General features: G+C 43.9%; 1 protein-coding gene across 1 annotated transcript in view; it reads right to left on the reverse strand.

Annotated features, from left to right (window-relative positions):
• Window positions 1-2,142: 2,142 nt before the first annotated feature.
• Window positions 2,143-19,415, reverse strand: part of TIMELESS (timeless circadian regulator) — a 38,815-nt gene continuing 21,542 nt past the window's right edge. Inside the window, exons 6-29 of the mRNA XM_049883579.1 lie at window positions 19,235-19,336; window positions 18,895-19,050; window positions 18,520-18,653; window positions 16,388-16,475; window positions 15,929-16,105; window positions 15,354-15,571; window positions 15,022-15,125; window positions 14,713-14,882; window positions 10,452-10,586; window positions 10,200-10,351; window positions 9,406-9,503; window positions 9,200-9,320; window positions 8,892-9,093; window positions 8,483-8,628; window positions 7,717-7,802; window positions 7,508-7,625; window positions 7,338-7,420; window positions 6,962-7,104; window positions 6,586-6,754; window positions 6,435-6,503; window positions 6,188-6,306; window positions 4,621-4,834; window positions 4,386-4,490; window positions 2,143-4,250 (exon numbers count right to left, since the gene is read on the reverse strand). Coding sequence (XP_049739536.1) covers window positions 4,177-4,250; window positions 4,386-4,490; window positions 4,621-4,834; window positions 6,188-6,306; window positions 6,435-6,503; window positions 6,586-6,754; window positions 6,962-7,104; window positions 7,338-7,420; window positions 7,508-7,625; window positions 7,717-7,802; window positions 8,483-8,628; window positions 8,892-9,093; window positions 9,200-9,320; window positions 9,406-9,503; window positions 10,200-10,351; window positions 10,452-10,586; window positions 14,713-14,882; window positions 15,022-15,125; window positions 15,354-15,571; window positions 15,929-16,105; window positions 16,388-16,475; window positions 18,520-18,653; window positions 18,895-19,050; window positions 19,235-19,336 — 3,183 coding nt within the window. The 3' untranslated portion in view covers window positions 2,143-4,176. The remainder of the gene's footprint in view (window positions 4,251-4,385; window positions 4,491-4,620; window positions 4,835-6,187; window positions 6,307-6,434; window positions 6,504-6,585; window positions 6,755-6,961; window positions 7,105-7,337; window positions 7,421-7,507; window positions 7,626-7,716; window positions 7,803-8,482; window positions 8,629-8,891; window positions 9,094-9,199; window positions 9,321-9,405; window positions 9,504-10,199; window positions 10,352-10,451; window positions 10,587-14,712; window positions 14,883-15,021; window positions 15,126-15,353; window positions 15,572-15,928; window positions 16,106-16,387; window positions 16,476-18,519; window positions 18,654-18,894; window positions 19,051-19,234; window positions 19,337-19,415) is intronic.

A 19,415-nucleotide genomic window follows, 5' to 3' on the forward strand; every position in this document is an offset into this window, starting at 1 on the left:
CCTGCACCACCTCTTACGTTACAAGAGGTAAAAGGGAAGGGAAGCAAGCAGAGAGTTGGGGACTTCATACCACCAAGAAAGCAGTGCTGGGAGCAGGGCGCATCCTTCGGACCTGGGATCCCTGCATGAAGAAGCTCCTAGTCTGGGGGAAGGCTGATGAGAAGGCCAACAGAGAGAGAAAGCCTTCCCCTGGAGTTAATGCCCTGAAATTGGACTTATAGACTGCTTTACTGTGAGGAAGTAAACTTCTCTTTGTTAAAGCCATCCACTTGTGGTATTTCTGTTATAGCAGCACTACATGACTAAGACAGGCCACAAAACCTAAAATATTTATTATCTAGCCCTTTACATAAAAAGCTTGCCAACCCTGACATAAGCTTTCAGATTTAGAAGCAAAACAAAAAAGGAAAAGAACAAATTAAACCTGAAGTCACAGAAAGCAGTAAAAGAGGTAAGATAAAAGTAAAAATCAAAACAGATTATCAGTGAACATGACAGAGTAGGGAACGTCAAAGTCCATGCCACCACAAAAGTAATTGATAAACTGGCAAAAAAGTCTACATCAACTTTTTGGATCTCAGAATCTAATCAAAAGCTTATAGAAACCGGGAAACACTTAATCAAGAAAGAGATAAATCTTGGTAAGAGTTTTGTAATTACCCTGGTACCATTCTCTCTGCTTCCCAGCCTGGTGGTGGCCCTGAAGACAGCAGCCTGTTATTCGTGGTTTGTATCTAGTAGTGGAGGGGGCAGATAGACTCTATTATGAAAGAATTGAGGTTGGCTGTTTTGAACTGTCTGGTGGTTCCCTGAAGGACTGGCTAAAAGGACTTGCCTTTATTTTGCCTAAGCAGCTGGGGTAGGGAGCATTTACTGAAAACATTTAAAGGCAAATGTATTAGTGACCTGGGGCAAGGGATGACAATTGGGGCAAAAAATAATTAACCAAAAAGTCTAGAAGAAAAGGTTGGGGAACAAGATGCTTTGAGGAATAAAGGATTTGAAAAGCTCCCACATATTCCTGGGAATCTAGGTCACATGCGTGCCAGGGCTGAGCTCAGGCTCAGAAAATAACTGAGGAGGCCCTAGCTCTCACCTCTTGCTGATCTTCAGGCTCTGTGCAAGCAGGAAGTGAAGGCTAAGGTAGAATTGTAAACTGCCTGACTGAGTGTCGAAGGTGTGCCCCAACATATACACAAACTTATCTGCAAAGACTGGGAGTTTCTGTTTTGTTTTTGGTTCCAGGTGTTTAAGGAAATCTCTGATCCAGCTATATGTTGTCTATAAGAGAGTCACTTTAGATTCAAAGACACAAATAGGTTAAAAGTGAAAGGATGAAAAAAGATAGTCTATGCAAACAGTAAGCAAAAGAGAGCTGGAGTGCCTATATTAATATCAGGCAAAACAGACTTTAAGACAAAAAAGGTTACAGGAGACAAAGAAGGACATTATATAATGATAAAAGGGCCAATCCATCAAAATATAACAATTATAAACATACATACACCTTCCAACAGAGCACCAAAATATATGAAACAAAAACTGACAGAATGGAATGGAGAAATAGTTGAAGACTTCAATATCCCACTTTGAGTAATGGACAGAACAACTAGACAGAAAATCAACAGGGAAATAGAAGACTCCAAGAACACTATAAAGCAACAAGACCTAACAGACATATACAGAACACTCCATTCAACAATAGAAGAATACATATTCTTCTCAAATACACATGGAACCTTCCACCTTAAGGAACTAGAAAAAGAAGAGCAAACTAAACCCAAATCAAGTAGAAAGAAGAGAACAATAAATATTAAAGACAGGGAATAGAAAAACAATTAAGAGAATCAATGAAACTAGAAATTGGTTCTTTGAAAAGATCAACAAAATTGACAAACCTTTAACTAGAAAAAAAGAGAAGGCTCAAATTACTAAAATCGACCTTACAGAAATAAAAAGGATTATAAGAGAATAAATAATTGTACTGCAACAAATTAGGTAATCTAGATGAGATGGAGAAATTTCTAGAAAGATACATATTGTCCAAACTGACTCAAAAAGAAACATGAAATATGAATAGAACTGTAACAAATAAAAAGACTGAATCAAGTAGTTGAAAATTTCCAACCAAGAAAAGCACAGGAAAAAATGGCTTCACTGATGAATTCTAGCAGATATTTAAAGAAGAATAACACCATTCCTTTTCAAACTCTTTCAAAAAAAAAAAAAAGAGGGAACACTTTCTAACTCACTCTATGAAACCAGCATTACACTGATTCCAAAACTGAAGATGCCAAAGAAAAGTACAGATCAATATCCCTTATGAAAATAGACATAAAAATCCTCAATACAGTAAGAGCCAAAGGAATCCAGGAGCATATTAAAAGGACTGTACACCATGACCAAGTGGATTTATCCCAGGAATGCAAGGTGGTTCAACAAATGAAAATCAACCAATGTAATACGTCATGTTAACAAACAAACTACACGATCATCTCAATCAATACAAAAAAAGCATCTAACAAAATCCAACACCCTTTCACGATAAAAACAAAACAAAACTAGGAATAGAGCTTCCTCAACATAATAAATGGCATCTATGAAAAACCCACAGCTAACATCATATACCAAATAACAAGTGCTGGTGAGGATGTGGAGAAAATGGAACCCTCATATACTTCTGGTGGGATGTAAAATTGCACAGCTGCTGTGGAAAAACAGTTGGGTGGTTCCTCAGAAAGTTAACCACTGGTGGTACGGTGGTTAAGCACTCAGCTCCTAACTGAAAGCATGGAGATTTTGTGAACTCACCAGCCGCTCCATAGGGGAAAGATGTGGCAGTCTGCTTCCATAAAGATTATAGCCTTGGAAACCCCGTGGGGTAGTTCTACTCTGGCATATAGGGTCGCTCATGAGTTGGAATCAACTCAGTGGCAGTGGGCTTGGTTTGGGCTTATGTCAGGAAAATTCAACTAAGGAAGTTAACATACAAAAGTGTCATAAGAAACATTTTACATAGGAAAGAAAAAAAAAGTTAAGCATAGAATTTGGTAATTCCACTTCTAGGTATATATCAAAAAAACTAGGAAGCTGGGACTCAAACAGATACTTGTACCTCAGTGTTCACTGTAGCATTATTCATAATAGCCAAAAGGTGAAAACAACCCAAGTGTCCCTCAAGAGATGAATGAACAAAATGTGGTATATACATAAAATGGATTATTATTCAGCCATAAAGAGAAATGAAGTTCTGATATATGCTATGACATGGATGAAGCTTGAAAACATTATGCTGAATGAAATAAGCCAGACACACAAAGGACAAATATTATTACAATCCCACTTATATGAAATACCCAGAATAGGCCAACGCATACAGACAGAGGTTTATTAGTGGTTACCAGTGGATTCTTCCTGTTGCATACTATGGTTACTCTAAAGATTTATCCTAGACAAAGGATCCTAAGGTGAGTTTTTGTGTATTCTATAAGGCGGAAAAAGAAAGCAGAAAAAAGGAAGGGCAGATGATTTCTTTTAACTCTAAGTACAGTTCTTCTTCCAAGAGCACAGCAGGTGGAGGGCTGGGGGACTTGGACAGATTGCCAAGACAGACCAAGGTTAGCTATTTTTAATTTTACTTGTTTAATTCAATGCCAACCACAAACAACACATTCATCAGCTGGAGATTAGCACATTCCAACCCTACATCAACTTTCGGGGCTGGCCTAAATCAGGGGTCTATGGAGTGATCACAAGAAAGAAAATCAGCGTGCGGGCATCTGGTCTCTTAAAAATGATGTAAAATCCTCACCTATCATGATGTCATAAAGTTCCCATCTGGTGCTGTGACCCACCTCCAGCAGAAACCCAAAAGGCACACACCAATAAGGCAGTCCAGAGTGCCCTCTATATTCACTCGCTCACTCATTAGATAAGGGGCTCTAGTAATTACTGGCATAGAGATAAAAGGAGTAAGTCTCCAGGGCATACTGATAAAACTGAAAGAAATAAAAAATGGGTGCAGAGAAATCCAACACTGTTGCATGAAATTCCTGGGCCCTAAATCTATTGCTTCGGTCCAATAAGAGAGTTCTTGGCTCCTGTATGACCCTCCCAACTCTGACTTAAATTCATCATCTGTAAACGAGCCTGTCTCCACCCCTAGGCTCTCGCTCTTCAGTCAGTTTCATCTTCATCCTCAATGTGAAACCGTTTCTTCTTTTGGATTCCTGGAGCTCCCACCTCTGGTGCTATGGGAATGACAGAGGAGAGAGAAAGAATATCTAATATGTTAAGGGGGAAAGAGGGTGGTGGAGTTTATCTCCAGGACTGAATAGAAGAGTGATAAAGGAAAGACAAAAGTAGGCCCCAGCCAGAATGCCTACCTTTGCTCCTGCCCTCATCTTCCTCCTGTTCCTCATCACTGTCCAGCAGTTGTCGCTTCTTGAGTGCTGCCTTCAGCTGCTCTTTCCCATCAGTAGCCCCTTCCTCTGGAATGGCCATAAGAGGTATAAAATTAGGGAACTGGGGACTCATTTCCTGAAAATACCCTATCAGCCCTCTAGACCAACACAGTCGGCACATAGTAAGTACTTAATAGAGAAGCAGTCCTGCTGTTACCCTCTGGGGACGCCAGGCCTGCTTTCTTTTTCCGGGCTAACAGGAGGGCCCTCAGGGCTTGTGCTCGGTGTTCCTCACCAGGCCCTTGTTCTCCATGGATTTCAAGTTCTAGCTCTGGTTGCAGCTTTTCCTCTTCCTTTCGTTGACTCAAAGAAGCTGCTAGTCTCCGGAGATGAGTGGGACTTAGCTTGGCTGGAATTCGCCAGAAGGTTTCCTACAGGGGCAAAGAAGGTGAAAATCACAGCAAAGGGATCAGTGTCTAGTTCACCAGGTTTTTATAGTATTCACTGAATAAATATGACCCTACATTGGTGGTGAAGAACTACAAGGGTTGTGAATTTCACTTATTGCTTATTTATCTAATATATACCCAATGCCTAGCACAATGTCTGCTATATTAAGAGGCTCCCAGTAAATATAGTTGTTAATTAAAAAACAAATGAATGGATCCTGGGGACTGAAAGGTGAATAGGACATGATTCTTGCTTTCAAGGAAACCACAATCTAATAGAAGATACAACTGGGGATATATCAAGGGAATGAACAAGTCTCAGCTGCCAAGGTGATTACTTTTGCTTCAGGGGTTAAAGGGTGAAAGGGACTGCTACTCAGAAGAAGTGACAATTGAGCTGAGTCCTAAAGTTTGGGTTCATCAGAAAGACAGGTGTATGTGTGTGTGTATACAGAGCCTTCCAGTGGAACAACTAGCATTATTAACCACTTGGAGGCATGAAAAGGCCTGCTTTTGGACGATCAGAAGTAATATGGGATGGCTATGGTGTAAAGTAGGTATGTGGGTCACATGGTGGTAAGGCTACCAAGGCCCACAGGCCAAGGCTGGGAATACCACTCTGGACTCTGTCCTACAAACAGTGGGGAACCATCAAGTGCTCTAGGAAGGGGAGTGACACAATCAGAGCTATATTTTAGAAACGTAACTCTGGGGCAGTATGGAATATGGACAGAAGGAAAGAGAAGACTGGAGGGAGGAAGACTGGCTGCTGCAAGAGTCTTCGTCAGAAATGACGAAGCACTCCCAAGGTTCACCCTTCAGCCAACGATTAGACAGGCCCACAAAACAAAATAAGACTAAAGGGCCACACTTGCCCAGGGTCAAGGACTATAAAGTAGGAGGGGACAGGAAAGCTGGTAATAGGGAGCCCAAGGTCAACAAGTGAGAGTGGTGACATGTCATGGGGCTGGTAACCAATGTCACAAAACAATACGTGTACTAATTGTTCAATGAGAAGCTAGTTTGTTCTGTAAACCTTCATCTAAAGTACAATACAAAAAAAAAAAATAATGTAAAAGGCCTGCAACATAGAAGACATCCCATAAAGGCAGTCATTTTTTTTTTACATTCTTTCTTTTTTTTTTAATTTTTATTGTGCTTTAAGTGAAAGTTTACAAATCAAGTCAGTCTCTCATATAATATAAAGGCAGTCATTTAAAAAAAAAAAAAGAGAAATGATAAGGCAATTGCTATGAGGAGGAAGAAATGTATTTTGGAGGTAGAACCAACACGCCTTAATGACTACCTGCTTGGCAATGTAAGCGGTGTGTTTACCTGCCCAGAGGCAGGGGGCTGAACCCCTAGCTTGCTTAACAGCTGCTGAAATTGTTCATTTTCCATTGCTTCCTCATTTTCTTCTGTCAATGGCACCAGTGGAACTGACTGGGAGCAGCCTAGGACAGGGTCAGTAGTCATATAGTTAAGATGTACAGAAGAAAGAACTAGTCCTCCATCCCAAGACCAGGTTGCCAACAGCCTCCAGTGCTCCAGCCCTCCTAAAGCCATCATTGTGTTCACTTACCATCCTCTTCCCGATCGTCTGCTACTCGAATCAGGCAGTTCTGGAGCCATAGGAGGGGAGCAGAAAAGCCTAAGGGAAGGAGGAAAACTTATATTTGGCCCCTTCTCCCAATGCCTCCGTCTGAGACATCTCTCCCAACCCAAGCACTCACCTTCCTGATGCAGGTTTTGCCCAAGGTCTTCAGTTGGGAGGACTGAGCTACCCTGGGCTTGATCTGCTCCCAAGTCCTCTTCTTCCTCTTCTTCACTCTTTTCCTCTGACAGGTTATCTTCTTCAGTATCTTCCTTGCAAAAATTTTTCAGAGACTCCTCTCCATTGGGCTAAAATTCATTGAAGTGTGAAATGAAAAAAGGAAGCAAGATGAGGAACTGTGCAGTCCTCTGGTTTCTGTCCACCCCACTGGGGGAACCTAACCACTGGGCCAGGCTATCAGAACAACCTGAGACAGGAGAATCTGCATGGGCTATTTCTAGGGAGGACTCCAGGGGCAGTGGCCCATGTAGGCAGAGCAAGGATGAGATTGTTACCGAGCTGGAGGGTGCCAACTTCTTCCGGCGTTTCTTGTACAGCTCCCGCCGCTCAGTCACCAGCCCCAGGGCCATCAGCTTATCCACTATTCGGGCCCGGGAGCGTTTGGCTGTGATGTTCTTCATGATATGACCCAGGACATCTATAGAGAAGAAATGTGTGACTTCCCAACAGCGATAGGGGAAAGGGATTAGTAGTGAAAATCGGAGGTTTTTGGGAAGAATCTAGCCCAATTCACTCAAAAATGACATCTCATATATAGTAAATGGACAGAAAAAATGGGATAAGCCTTCCTTGAGAACAGGAGGCAAGGGGCAAAAAATTGGATAGCTTGGTTCTCAACTCACAGGTTCCCTGAACTTCCACCTCACTTACCATCTGAGTCCTGGAACTCCTCAAAAAGCCGTTGCAGCTCCAGCTCCTGATCTTCTGTCCATAACACAATATGAGTTCCTTTCCTGTTCAGGAAAGTGAATAGTGGAAGAGGTTGCCCAGGGTGAACAGAGGATTTCCCATTCCAATTTCCTCCAGAGCATATCCTCTACCTTTGGAAGTCCTTGACACTGTCAGCCAGTCCCAGCCGTACCAGTTGATGGATGATCTGCTTGCGTGTTCGAGGAGCAGTAGGCAGGTGTGCCAAGATGGCGTCTACCACATCTTGACCTCGGGGTAGAGAAGAAGTGAGGAAGTAAAGAGGGGCCCTGGAGCTCAGGCTGCCCTCCTCATAAGCTCTTCAGATCTCCAGATCTCCTACCTTCCACATCCTTATGGGCGAGGTATAGTTCCCGAAGCTGGGCCTCCTCCTCTGGGCTCCACATAGGGGGCCTGCGACTAGAAGACCTTAACGACAGAAGGGACAAGGGGAAACATGTAGGTTTTTGGCCCAAAAGGCGGAAACCAAAGGCTCTCTCTGCTCAGTTCTGAATGGAACAAATCACCAAGACTAGAGGAATAACATGTAGGGCGAAGCAGGTAACTCCAAGGAATGAGTTAGCAGAGGCTGATGGCGTGCTTCCTTCCCCTCACTCTCCTCCCACTTAACCCAAGAGTCAAACTAAGAGATTTTCCAGGCTGGGCCTAATGGGGTCTGATACTGCAGGGACTGAGGACATTATGGGGAAAAGAAAGATGTATGAAAGGAGAAGAGCTGAGATTCTATGAGAAAGAGATAAATATTTCTATGAATGCTTACGGTTTCCCAGCATGTTTTGGGATAAAGCACGTACAGACTCTCTCTGGGGGCCACCCCACTCCCAACAGTGACCACTTCATGAAGGTGGCTGGCAGAATAAACCCTTCACTGGTGATGCTAGTGAAGGAGGAGGAAACTAGCTAGAAGACTTAGGCTCCAGCCCTTATTCTTGAGTGGCCTGAAGTAAAGCATTTCACCTTCTGGGCCCGTTTCCTCACCTATGAGAGGGAAGGGAAGGTTGAATCAGATGATCTGCAAGCTCTTCCAGCTTTGATACCTTGTGACACGTCCACCCTTACTGCCCATCTTTTCCTAGCCTCAAGCTTACCCGCCATCCAGGGACCCATAGCCCTCAGTCATCTCTCGAACCACAGCTGTGTTCTTCCAGAACAGCAGCTCAACGAAGGCTTTTTGGTTGACTGCAGTCAATGCAAAGAACTTGGCCAAAATGTACCTGGCAAACGTCACTAGCTCCTGTAGGAGAGGAAGGCTGTTTTGAGGCCTCTGGACCAAATGTGTACATGAATCTGGTCCTTTAGATATTCTCTCTACACCTGTTCCCAGCTTCCCCTCCTCACTCACTCTCTCTTACATCCTTCCCCATGCAGTTCGCTCACAGCTCTCTCATCTCCCAGCCCTTGACACTTCTCGGCATCCCTTATCTCCTGAAGACTATCCTTTTACTGCCCCAGGACTCCCATACTCCTTCAGACCCCCATTTTGTGGTATTCCCTCACTTTGTAGGCCCCAGCGGCAGGGTCACTAAGCAGACGATTGAAGAGGCAGAAGAGTGACAGCTGGAAAAGCAGGGCTTCCATTTTGAGGTCATGGGCCAGCCGATGCAGCATCTTGACAACACAATGGTTAGTGTGGGCACTATTCTGCTTGTAGCTCCGCATCAGCAGCACGTAGGCTCGGACTACGGTTGAGCATGCAAAGCTGCGCCAAGACAGGGAGGGAGAGGATGTCAGCACAAGAAAGACACAGCTCGTCTTCATGGCTTCAGCCACCACCCTGGAACCAACTCAGTCCTCTCAGTACGCACCGTCTCAGATAGTCCAGAAAATTAAATTCTTTTTCTGACACCTGGACTACTTGCAACTCCTCCTCTTCCTCTTCTTCTTCATCTTCCTCCTCTGCCCCTTGTTCCTCTGGTCCCTGCTGCCCTATAGAAAAAGTGGGGATGACTGGATCTCTGTTATGCTAGAAAAGAGCTGGAAGGGAATAGGTGTGAAGGGAATGGAAACTCACGGGGAAGTGGAGCAGAGAGGATCTGTTTCAGCAGCTGGATCTCTTCCTCTGGGGAAATATCTTGACAGCCAAATACATCCCCTTCTGGCCACACCTCTCTGGGACACAGAAAGAAAAAAGGTTTTAGTCAGTGGGAACCTGAGGTATAATTTGACCTGAGAGAAGTAATTTAGATTTATTTCGTTTGTCCGACAGAAAGAGAATGCAAATTGTTACCTCAAAGATGAAACAAAAGCTCTACAAAAAATTTTCCTCATAAGCCACATGGCAATGAAAATCACAGAAGAACAAAATGCAAACAATCTAAATGCTTGAAACTTGATTAAGCAAATGTACGTATTCACACAATGGTATTTTACAGCCACTAACAATTATAAAAACACAGCTGATGAGAAATGGTGCTCACAATATATTGAGAAGTGAAAAAAAAAATTACAAATCAGCATGTGCAATATTCCATTTTTGTAAAAAGAAGGTGTATATATCTATATACTACACAAAGGGGGAAAAATACTTTGGAAGGTTACTCATCAAAATGTTAGTAATGGTTATCTTTGACTAATATAACTATCTTAATTTTTTCCTAATTAACTGTGCTTTCTGGTCGTTCTCAAAAACAACAAACAACAAACCAATCAAAACTCTCCCCAGGACCCACTGCTCAATATTGACCCCCAAGATTCCGATGGAATGTCTCTCTTTTGAAGACTGAGAACCCCTGTACCACAGTGAGAGGTTCTCCCAACCCCAAAAGCCCAGGAACTGGGTCCAGGAGGGGGTGGCAGGGTTCTTACCGGGCAGACCTGAGAAGGCTCAGGGCCTGTGGGGCCTGGCCAGACAGGAGACAGTCTTGGATCCGCACCATGGCTTCTGCCCGCTGCTCTTCCACTGGCACCTCTGAGGCCGCATCAAAGGGAACCACGGAGTCCAAACTGAGCTGAGGAGCCTAGAGAAGGGTAACACTAAGGGAGCAGAGAGGAGGGAAACCCAGACAGCCTACCCAGAGCACCACCCTCAAGGAAGATAGCGCTTCTGCAACCACCTACCTGGCCATAGCACAGCAGCTGCTCAGCCAAGGCTGGCCACGTGGCCTCCAGTTCCTCTAGGCTACATGGGATATTATTAGAAGCAGAAGGCTGGTCTAGGGCCTTCTTCTTCTTCTTTCTCTTCTTTCGTTTATTCTACAGGGAAAGAACTGTGTAAGCATGGCAGGAGGGCAAAGAGGCCTTTCTCTCATCACTTCCTTCCCTATAACAAAATTAATTAGCTAGACAGATCAATAAACAGGTAATGACATTACAGTGTGGTAAGAGCTATAACATGGATGAGCTTAAGATGCCATATCAAAACACAGGAACAGCAAGTAACCCATTTCTTGGGGTTAGAAACGGCTCCTAAAAGCAGTGATATCTTGAACAGAAGCCTGCAGAGTAACATATTGGCTATAAGGATCAAATATAAGAAATTCTAAATGAAATGAATGAAAAAGCTTTCAAAATTCTGAAGCACTATGTAAATATAAGCTATTATTTTTTCTCTTAAGAAGCAAGAGAAAAGAGGCCCCGGATAAATAAGGCATTACTTACTGAAAAAGAAGAACAAAGTGGGAGGCCTTACTTTACCTGTTTTGTACACCACCACAGTAGTCAAAACAGCCTGATACCGGTACAAAAACAGATACACAGACCAAAGGAACAGAATTGAGAATCCAGACATAAATCCATCCACATATGAGCAGCTCATATTTGACGAAGGCTCCAAAACAGTTAAATGGGGAAAAGACAGTCTTTTTAACAAATGGTGCTGGCATAACTGGATATCCATTTGCAAAAAATGAAACAAGACCCATACCTCACTCCATGCACTAAAACTAACTCAAAATGGATCAAAGACCTAAATATAAAATCTAAAACGATACAGATCATGGAAAAAAAAATAGGGACAACATTAGGAGCCCTAATACATGGCATAAACAGTACACAAAACATTTTAAAGAATGTAGAAGAAAAACTAGATAACTGGGAGCCCCTAAAAATCAAACACTTATGCTCATACAAAGACTTCACCAAAAGAGTGAAAAGATTACCTACAGACTGGGAAAAAGTTTTTAGCTACGACATTTCTGATCAGCACCTGATTTCTAAAATTTACATGATACTGCAAAAACTCAACTGCAAAAAGACAAATAACCCAATTAAAAAACGGGCAAAAGATATGAATAGACACTTACTAAAGAAGACATTCAGGTAGCTAACAGATACATGAGGAAATGTTCACGATCATTAGCCATTAGAGAAATGCAGATCAAAACTACAAGGAGATTTCATCTCACTCCAACAAGGCTGACATTAATCCAAAAAACACAAAATAGTAAATGTTGGAGAGGTTGTGGAGAGATTGGAACACTTCTACACTGCTGGTGGGAACGTCAAATGGTACAACCACTTTGGAAATTGATCTGGTGCTTCCTTAGAAAGCTAGAAATAGAACTACCATATGATCCAGCAATCCCACTCCTCAGCATACATTCTACAGAAATAGAGCCTTTACACGAACAGATATATGCACACCCATGTTTACTGCAGCACTGTTTACAATAGCAAAAAATGGAAGCAACCAAAGTGCTCATCAATGCATGAATGGGTAAATAAATTATAGCATATTCACACAATGGAATAATATGCATCAATAAAGAACAACGAGGAATCTGTGAAACATTTCATAACATGGAGGAACCTGGAAGGCATTATGCTGACCGAAATTAGTCAGTTGCAAAAGGACAAATATTGTATAAAACCACTGTTATAAGAACTTGAGAAATAGTTTAAACTGAGAAGAAAACGTTCTTTTATGGTTACGAGAGGGGGGAGGGAGGGAGGGGGGGAGAGGGGCATTCACTAATTAGATAGTACATAAGAACTACTTTAGGTGAAGGGGAAGACAGCACACAATACAGGGGAGGTCAGCACAACTGGACTAAACCAAAAGCAAAGAAGTTTCCTGAATAAACTGAATGCTTCGAAGGCCAGCGTAGCAGGGGCAGGGGTCTGGGGACCATGGTTTCAGGGGACATCTAAGTCAATTGGCATAATAAAATCTATTAAGAAAACATTCTGCATCCCACTTTGAAGAGAGGGGCCTGAGGTCTTAAACGCTAGCAAGCAGCCATCTAAGATGCATCAATGGGTCTCAACTCACCTGGATCAAAGGAGAATGAAGAACACCAAGGACACTAGGCGATTACGAGCCCAAGAGACAGAAAGGGCCACAAAAACCAGAGACTACATCAGCCTGAGACCAGAACTAGATGGTGCCTGGCTACAACCGATGACTGCCTTGACAGGGAATACAACAAAGAACCCCTGAGGGAGCAGGAGAACAGTGGGATGCAGACCTCAAATTCTCATAAGACCAGGCTTAATGGTCTGACTGAGACTAGAAGGACCCCAGTGGTCATGGCCCCCAGACGTTCTGTTGGCCCAGGACAGGAACCATTCCTGAAGCCAACTCTTCAGACATGGATTGGACTGGACAATGGGTGGGAGAGGGATGCTGGTGAGGAGTGAGCTTCTTGGATCAGGTGGACACTTGAGAGTATGTTGGCATCTCCTGCCTGGAGGGGAGATGAGAGGGTGGAGGCGGTTAGAATCTGGCAAAATGGACACGAAAAGAGAGAGTGGAGGGAGAGAGCGGGCTGTCTCATTGAGGAGGGAGTAATTGGGAGTGTGTAGCAAGGTGTATATGGGTTTCTATGTGAGAGACTGACTTGATTTGTAAACTTTCACTTAAAGCACAATAAAAATTAGTAAAAAAAAAAAGCAAGAGAGTGAGAGGCAATGCCCAAATCCTGCCTCCCCCCAAGTCACAGCTGTGAACAAGTCTTTGATGTGGATCCTCAAAATGCTCATAAGATGGACTGGGAGGCCCTTGAGGTTCACAGTAAAAGAAAACGTATGCTCTCTTCAAGAAACTTATAGTCAAACACACCAGAGGTTAAGAGCATAAGCTTTGGAATCCAAGCAGATCTGGATCTGAAGTCTGACTCTAACCACTTACTAGAAAGACCTTGGAGAAGTTACTTAACCTCTCTGTGTAAATCTCCTAGGGCCGTTGCAAGAATTACATGAAAACCTTAGCACAGGATCTGATATATAGTAAACATTCAATAAATGATAGCCAAAACCAAACCCAGTGCTGCTGAGTTGATTCCAACTCATAGCAACCCTGTAGGACAGAGTAGAACTGCCCCATAGGGTTTCTAAGGAGTGCCTGGTGGATTCGAACTGCCGAAATTTTGCTTAGCAGCCGAACTCTTAACCACTACACCCTAAGGTTTCCCAATAAATGACAGCACCTATTATGATTGATAAGGAGCCCTGGTGGCACAGAGGTTAAGCACTCGTTTGTTAACTGGAAAGGTTGCCAGTTCGAACCCACCAGCCCCTCTGTGGGGGAAGGATGCGGCAGTTTGGTTCCGTAAAGATTATAGCCTTGGAAACCCTATGGGACAGTTCTACTCTGCCCTATAAGACTGCTGCGAGTCGGAATTGACTTGACAACAACGTTTTTTTTTTTTTAATTAATAATACAAGAGAGCCTTTAGTATAAATATATACCTTTTAGCAAAGACCACTAGTATTAGTGATATCATTAGTATCACTGCCTCTTTCAGGTCCAATTCTGACAGGATTTTTAAGCTGTAGAAACTACAATTATAGGAAGGCTCTGGTGCAAAACCCTTTTTTTTGTTTTTACAAAGCAAAGTCCCTGTGTCTCCAGGATATAAATTCCTTGATGTTTTCATTTTGTTCCATACTTTTCATCTATTATTTCACATTAGGCTCATGGTACATCCTTTAATAGAAAAGAGATTATAATTCCAATTTTAGGGATCTGGAGACCGACGTGAGCAGTACCTAATAACGCAGGACTAGATTCCAGACCTCCTGACCTTACGGCTCTTTCCATCTCACTACAATGCTGCTGACGTGTAAGTAGGAAATATTACAGAATAAGTATTAAACTCTAAAATTATGAATCTCCAGGGTCTACGTGCTTGGCACATAGTAGGTATTCAATTAATATTTGTTGAATGAATTAAGATACTTATGGTTACCAGGGATTAAGTTAATATGAGAAGGAAACTATGGTAGACCCGCATCGGCAACACAAACCAACCTTTTTATCCTCTTGGTTCACAGTAGTTCCCACAGATGAGCTTAAGCTGCAGAAAAGGTGAGGAGAAAGAGTTGCCTGTCCTTCATCTTCCCCTACAGCTCTTCCCACATCCTGGGGCTGCCCATTTACCTGCACCACCAAGTTCCCGCGGCTCCGACAAAATCGCTCCAACATCTTGAGGAAGAGGTGGGTTGTTTCCACCAGGTCACGAAGGAAGGAGCGGGGCTGGCATCTCTCATCAAACTTTCGGAAGAGTGCGAGGAATAGTTCTCGGTATTCCATCACATAGAAAATGTTGTCTAGGAAAGGGGAAGAGAGAGAAATGAAAGGACTGGTCTGGAAAGTTTGGGAGGAGGAGAGATGGACGAAGTTGGGAAGAGAGAGATTCTGGTCAAGAGATGGGGAAGGCTGGGGCCAGGGACCAAGCCAGGGCCTCACTCTTGATGATGCGGCTGCTCTCCCTCACAGCCTCATCCGAGGACGTATCCATCTCATTCACTGTGGCTAGCAACTCCTGGTAGGCCTTCAGAGCCAGGTGCATCCTGCGAGGTGAGGGATAGGGGTGAAATGGAAGATAACTTCGGGCACTGGCTCATGGAAATTGCACTCCCCTAAAAAACTATTCCACAAAAAACAGAATGACCCACCTAGTCCCGCCTCCCCAGCTTAACCACTTCAAACCTGAAACAGGGAAGACATATCACCCAGAATTCAGGCACTCAGAGTGTGGCCAAGATCCCCACTCTGACCCTAATACCCATCCCACTCACCGGCGTGCCCAGGAGACGGCTTCCTTGCGGTCAGTCAGCATCATTTCATAGTAGTTGGTGAGGTTCTGCTCAACAAAGTGGAAGGTCCGGACACTAAGGGTCTCAGAAACCAGGCCTGGCCGGAAGGTGGCAGCTCGGTTGAAGGCCATGAAGAAAGCCAAGGCCCACATGTAGTAGGTCTCATCATGCTGCTGAGCTTTCTCTCGAAGCAGGTGATCCTAAAATCCAGAGAAAAAAGGCCATCTCATGACCTCTGGGCTTTTAACTTCCTCCTGTCCTGTGATGGCAGGGTAGACCCTGGACACCACGGTAATGCTCTAGGATCCACAATTTCCAACTCTCTTGAGTTTCCTCAGGTCTCTCCATTATTTCCTTCCCCTTACCCTGGGGCAGTTTCTCCAAAGCCTTTTTTGTCATGCCAGTAACACACTCCCTCCTGACATCTTCACCATTTCTCAGGGGTCCTTAAACCCTTCCCACTTACTAGTCCACATGCTGCCCTTCTTATCCATCACTGATCCCATTACCTCCCTGTTCACCTCTCCATATACCCCTTATCTGTTCAAGTCTCTGACCTTCACGGAGCCCATGAGCCGGTTATAACAGTTCTCTAGGAACTCTGAGCAGAAGTCTCTGAGGAAGAGTCGCACATTGAGGGCAGAGCGGCGTTGAGTGGACAGCTCCTGGGCAGCTTGGCGACGTTTAGGCACCCTTCGCCGCTGTTTTCCCATATCTGAACTGTAATTTTGGAGCTGGGGGTAAGGAATGGAGAATCAGAATTACTCACAGCCACCACTCTCCCTTGCAGCTCTCTCCAGATTTCTGGTGCTACAATTTTCTCAGAAGAAACTCTTAGAAGCTTCTCTCCCTTTGGTACTAAGCTTTGGTACATGGCTAATGCCAAAGGCATTATTTTTCTTACTGTCTCCAACTTTCCACACCCAAGTACATAGAAGCTTTAACTTCAGAGAAGCTTATTCTTCTTAGGCCCTTTAACTCCACAATGCTCCCACCCTAGACGTGAGCACACTCACATTGTGAAGACCCTTGTGAAAGATGACGTCCCTCTCCCCAATGGATTTCAGCCCCTGGACAATGTAGGAGCCCCCAAATCGAGAATGCCTGTAGAAAAAAATTCAGGGTGATTCCTCAATTCTCTGGAAGATTTATCCCCATTCTCTTTTATCAGCACATCAGAGCATGTTATAACTGTAAAATGTTACCAGTCACGGAGCCCTGGTGGCACAGTGGTTAAAAGTTTGGCTGCTAATAAAAAGGTGGGAAGTTGGAAAAACTCAACTACAAAAAGACAAATACCCCAATTAAAAAATGGGCAAAAGATATGAATAGACACTTCACTAAAGAAGACTTTCAGGCAGTTAACAGATACATGAGGAAAAGCTCACGATTATCAGCCATTAGAGAAATGCAAATCGAAACTATAACGAGATTCCATCTCACTCCAACAAGGCTGGCATTAATCCAAAAAACACAAAATAATAAATGTTGGAGAGGTTGTGGAGAGATTGGAACACTTATACACTGCTGGTGGGAATGTAAAATTCTACAACCACTTTGGAAATCAATTTGGCGCTTCCTTAAAAAGCTAGAAATAGAACTACCATACGATCCAGCAATCCCACTCCTCGGAATATATCCTAGAGAAATAAAAGCCTTTACACGAAGAGATATATGCACACCCATGTTCACTGCAGCACTGTTTACAACAGCAAAAAGACGGAAACAACCAAGGTGCCCATCAATGGATGAACAGATAAATAAATTATGGTATATTCACACAATGGAATACTACGCATCAATAAAGAACAGTGATAAATCTGTGAAACATTTCATGACATGGAGCAATCTGGAAGGCATTATGCTGAGTGAAATTAGTCAGTTGCAAAAGGACAAATAGTGTGTAAGACCACTATTATAAGAACTCGAGAAATAGTTCAAACAGAGAAGAAAATGTTCTTTGATGGTTACAAGAGTGGGCAGGGAAGGAGGGAGAGGGGTATTCACTAATTAGATAGTAGATAAGAACTACTTTAGGTGAAGGGAAAGACAACACACAATACAGGAGAGGTCAGCACAGCTGGACTAAACCAAAAGCAAAGAAGTTTCCTGAATAAACTAAATGCTTCGAAGGCCAGCGTAGCAGGGGCAGGGGTCTGGGGACCATGGTTTCAGGGGACATCTAAGTCAATTGGCATAATAAAATCTATTAAGAAAACATTCTGCATCCCACTTTGAAGAGTGGTGTCTGGGGTCTTAAATGCTAGCAAGCAGCCATCTAAGATGCATCAATTGGTCTCAACCCACCTGGATCAAAGGAGAATGAAGAACACCAAGGACACAAGGTAATTACGAGCCCAAGAGACAGAAAGGGCCACATAAATAAGAGACTACATCAGCCTGAGACCAGAAGAACTAGATGGTACCTGGCTACAACCGATGACTGCCCTGACAGGGAACACAACAGAGAACCCCTGAGGTAGCAGGAAAGCAGTGGGAGGCAGATCCTAAATTCTCAGAAAAAGACCAAACTTAATGGTCTGACTGAGACTAAAAGGACCTCAGTGGTCATGGTCCCCAGACCTTCTGTTAGCCCAGGGCAGGAACCATTCTCGAAGCCAACTCTTCAGACAGGGATTGGACTGGACAATGGGATAGAAAAAGATGCTGGTGAAGAATGAGCTTCTTAGATCAGGCAGACACTTGAGACTATGCTAGCATCTCCTATCTGGAGCGGAGATAAGAGGGCGGAGAGGGTTGGAAGCTGACGGAATGGACACAAAAATAGAGAGTGGAAGGAAGGAGCAGGCTGTCTCACTGGGGGGAGAGCAATTAGGAGTATACAGCAAGGTGTATATAAATTTTTATATGAAAGACTGACTTGATTTGTAAACTTCCACTTAAAGCATAATAAAAAAAAAAAAAAAAAAAAAGGTGCGCAGTTGGAGCATACCAGCTGCTCCTTGGAAACCCTATGGGGGAGTTCTACTCTGTCCTATAGGGTCACTATGAGTCAGAATGGACTCAACAGCAACGGGTTTTTCTTGTTTTTATCCAGTCACACTGTCTTAGTGAATTTGGCCCAGGGGCCTCAGTATACCACAGAGCAGGAATGGGAGCCTGGGTAGAGCAGCTCTCTGCCACTCACCTGTTGCCTCGCTGAAGGGCTCGAGTCTTCTTTTCTGCCATCTCTCGCTGCCGCAACACCTCCAGTTCTGCCACATCTGTGCTCCGCTCCTGAGCTAAGTGTCCCTGCCCTACTCCTGCCAGCTGCTCAGGGTTCTAGATTTGCAAAAAGAAGGGAAGAGTCAAAAGGACGATCATTCGTTATCCTCACTTCACTTCTACTGCAGATGGAAAGAGTGAACAAAACAGGACCACCGATGGCAACCCATACTCATGACATGGCTACTATACCTGCAGACACTCGAGATAATTCAGCTGTTGTCATAAGAACAATTCTGGCCACATAGCAGGAAAGTACATGGGCAGAGAAGACTCGGGCAACAGGCCAGGGTCTCACCTGGTCACGGAACATAAGGGAGATGATCTCTAGTACATGCAGGCTCCATTGCTGCTCAGCAGACGAGCTGGCCAGGAAGAGGAGCAGGTCGTCCAGGCCACTGAGGTGAATTGCCCAGAGAAGTTGGTCATGAACACTGGCATCATCATCGATACTCTGAGCAGTGAGTGGTGAAGGGAAGAAAGGAAGGTCATTCAGTTCTACTGCCCTGCCTTGAAGTTCTCCAGCTCATTCATTCCATGACCAAGGTTCTTCCCCCAGCTTTGTCAGAAGACAGAAAAGCCTAAAAAGGGTACCTAAACCCAACCAGAACAGAATTCAGACTACCCAAGGTGCTCACCTTCTCCTGATCAGGGTCAGCTGGGACATGGAGAATGTTTCTAACCAGCAGCAAGATCCGCTCAATCAGCAAGTTGTCTTCTTCCTGCCGTTCCTCCCAGCCCTGGTCAGAAGAAGGAAAGTTAAGAGGAAAAGACTCCCTGTGGGAGGCAGGCAGCATCTACCCTGGCTGGAGGATGAGG

This window comes from Elephas maximus, chromosome 4 (assembly GCF_024166365.1).
Source record: "Elephas maximus indicus isolate mEleMax1 chromosome 4, mEleMax1 primary haplotype, whole genome shotgun sequence".
NCBI lineage: Eukaryota > Metazoa > Chordata > Mammalia > Proboscidea > Elephantidae > Elephas > Elephas maximus.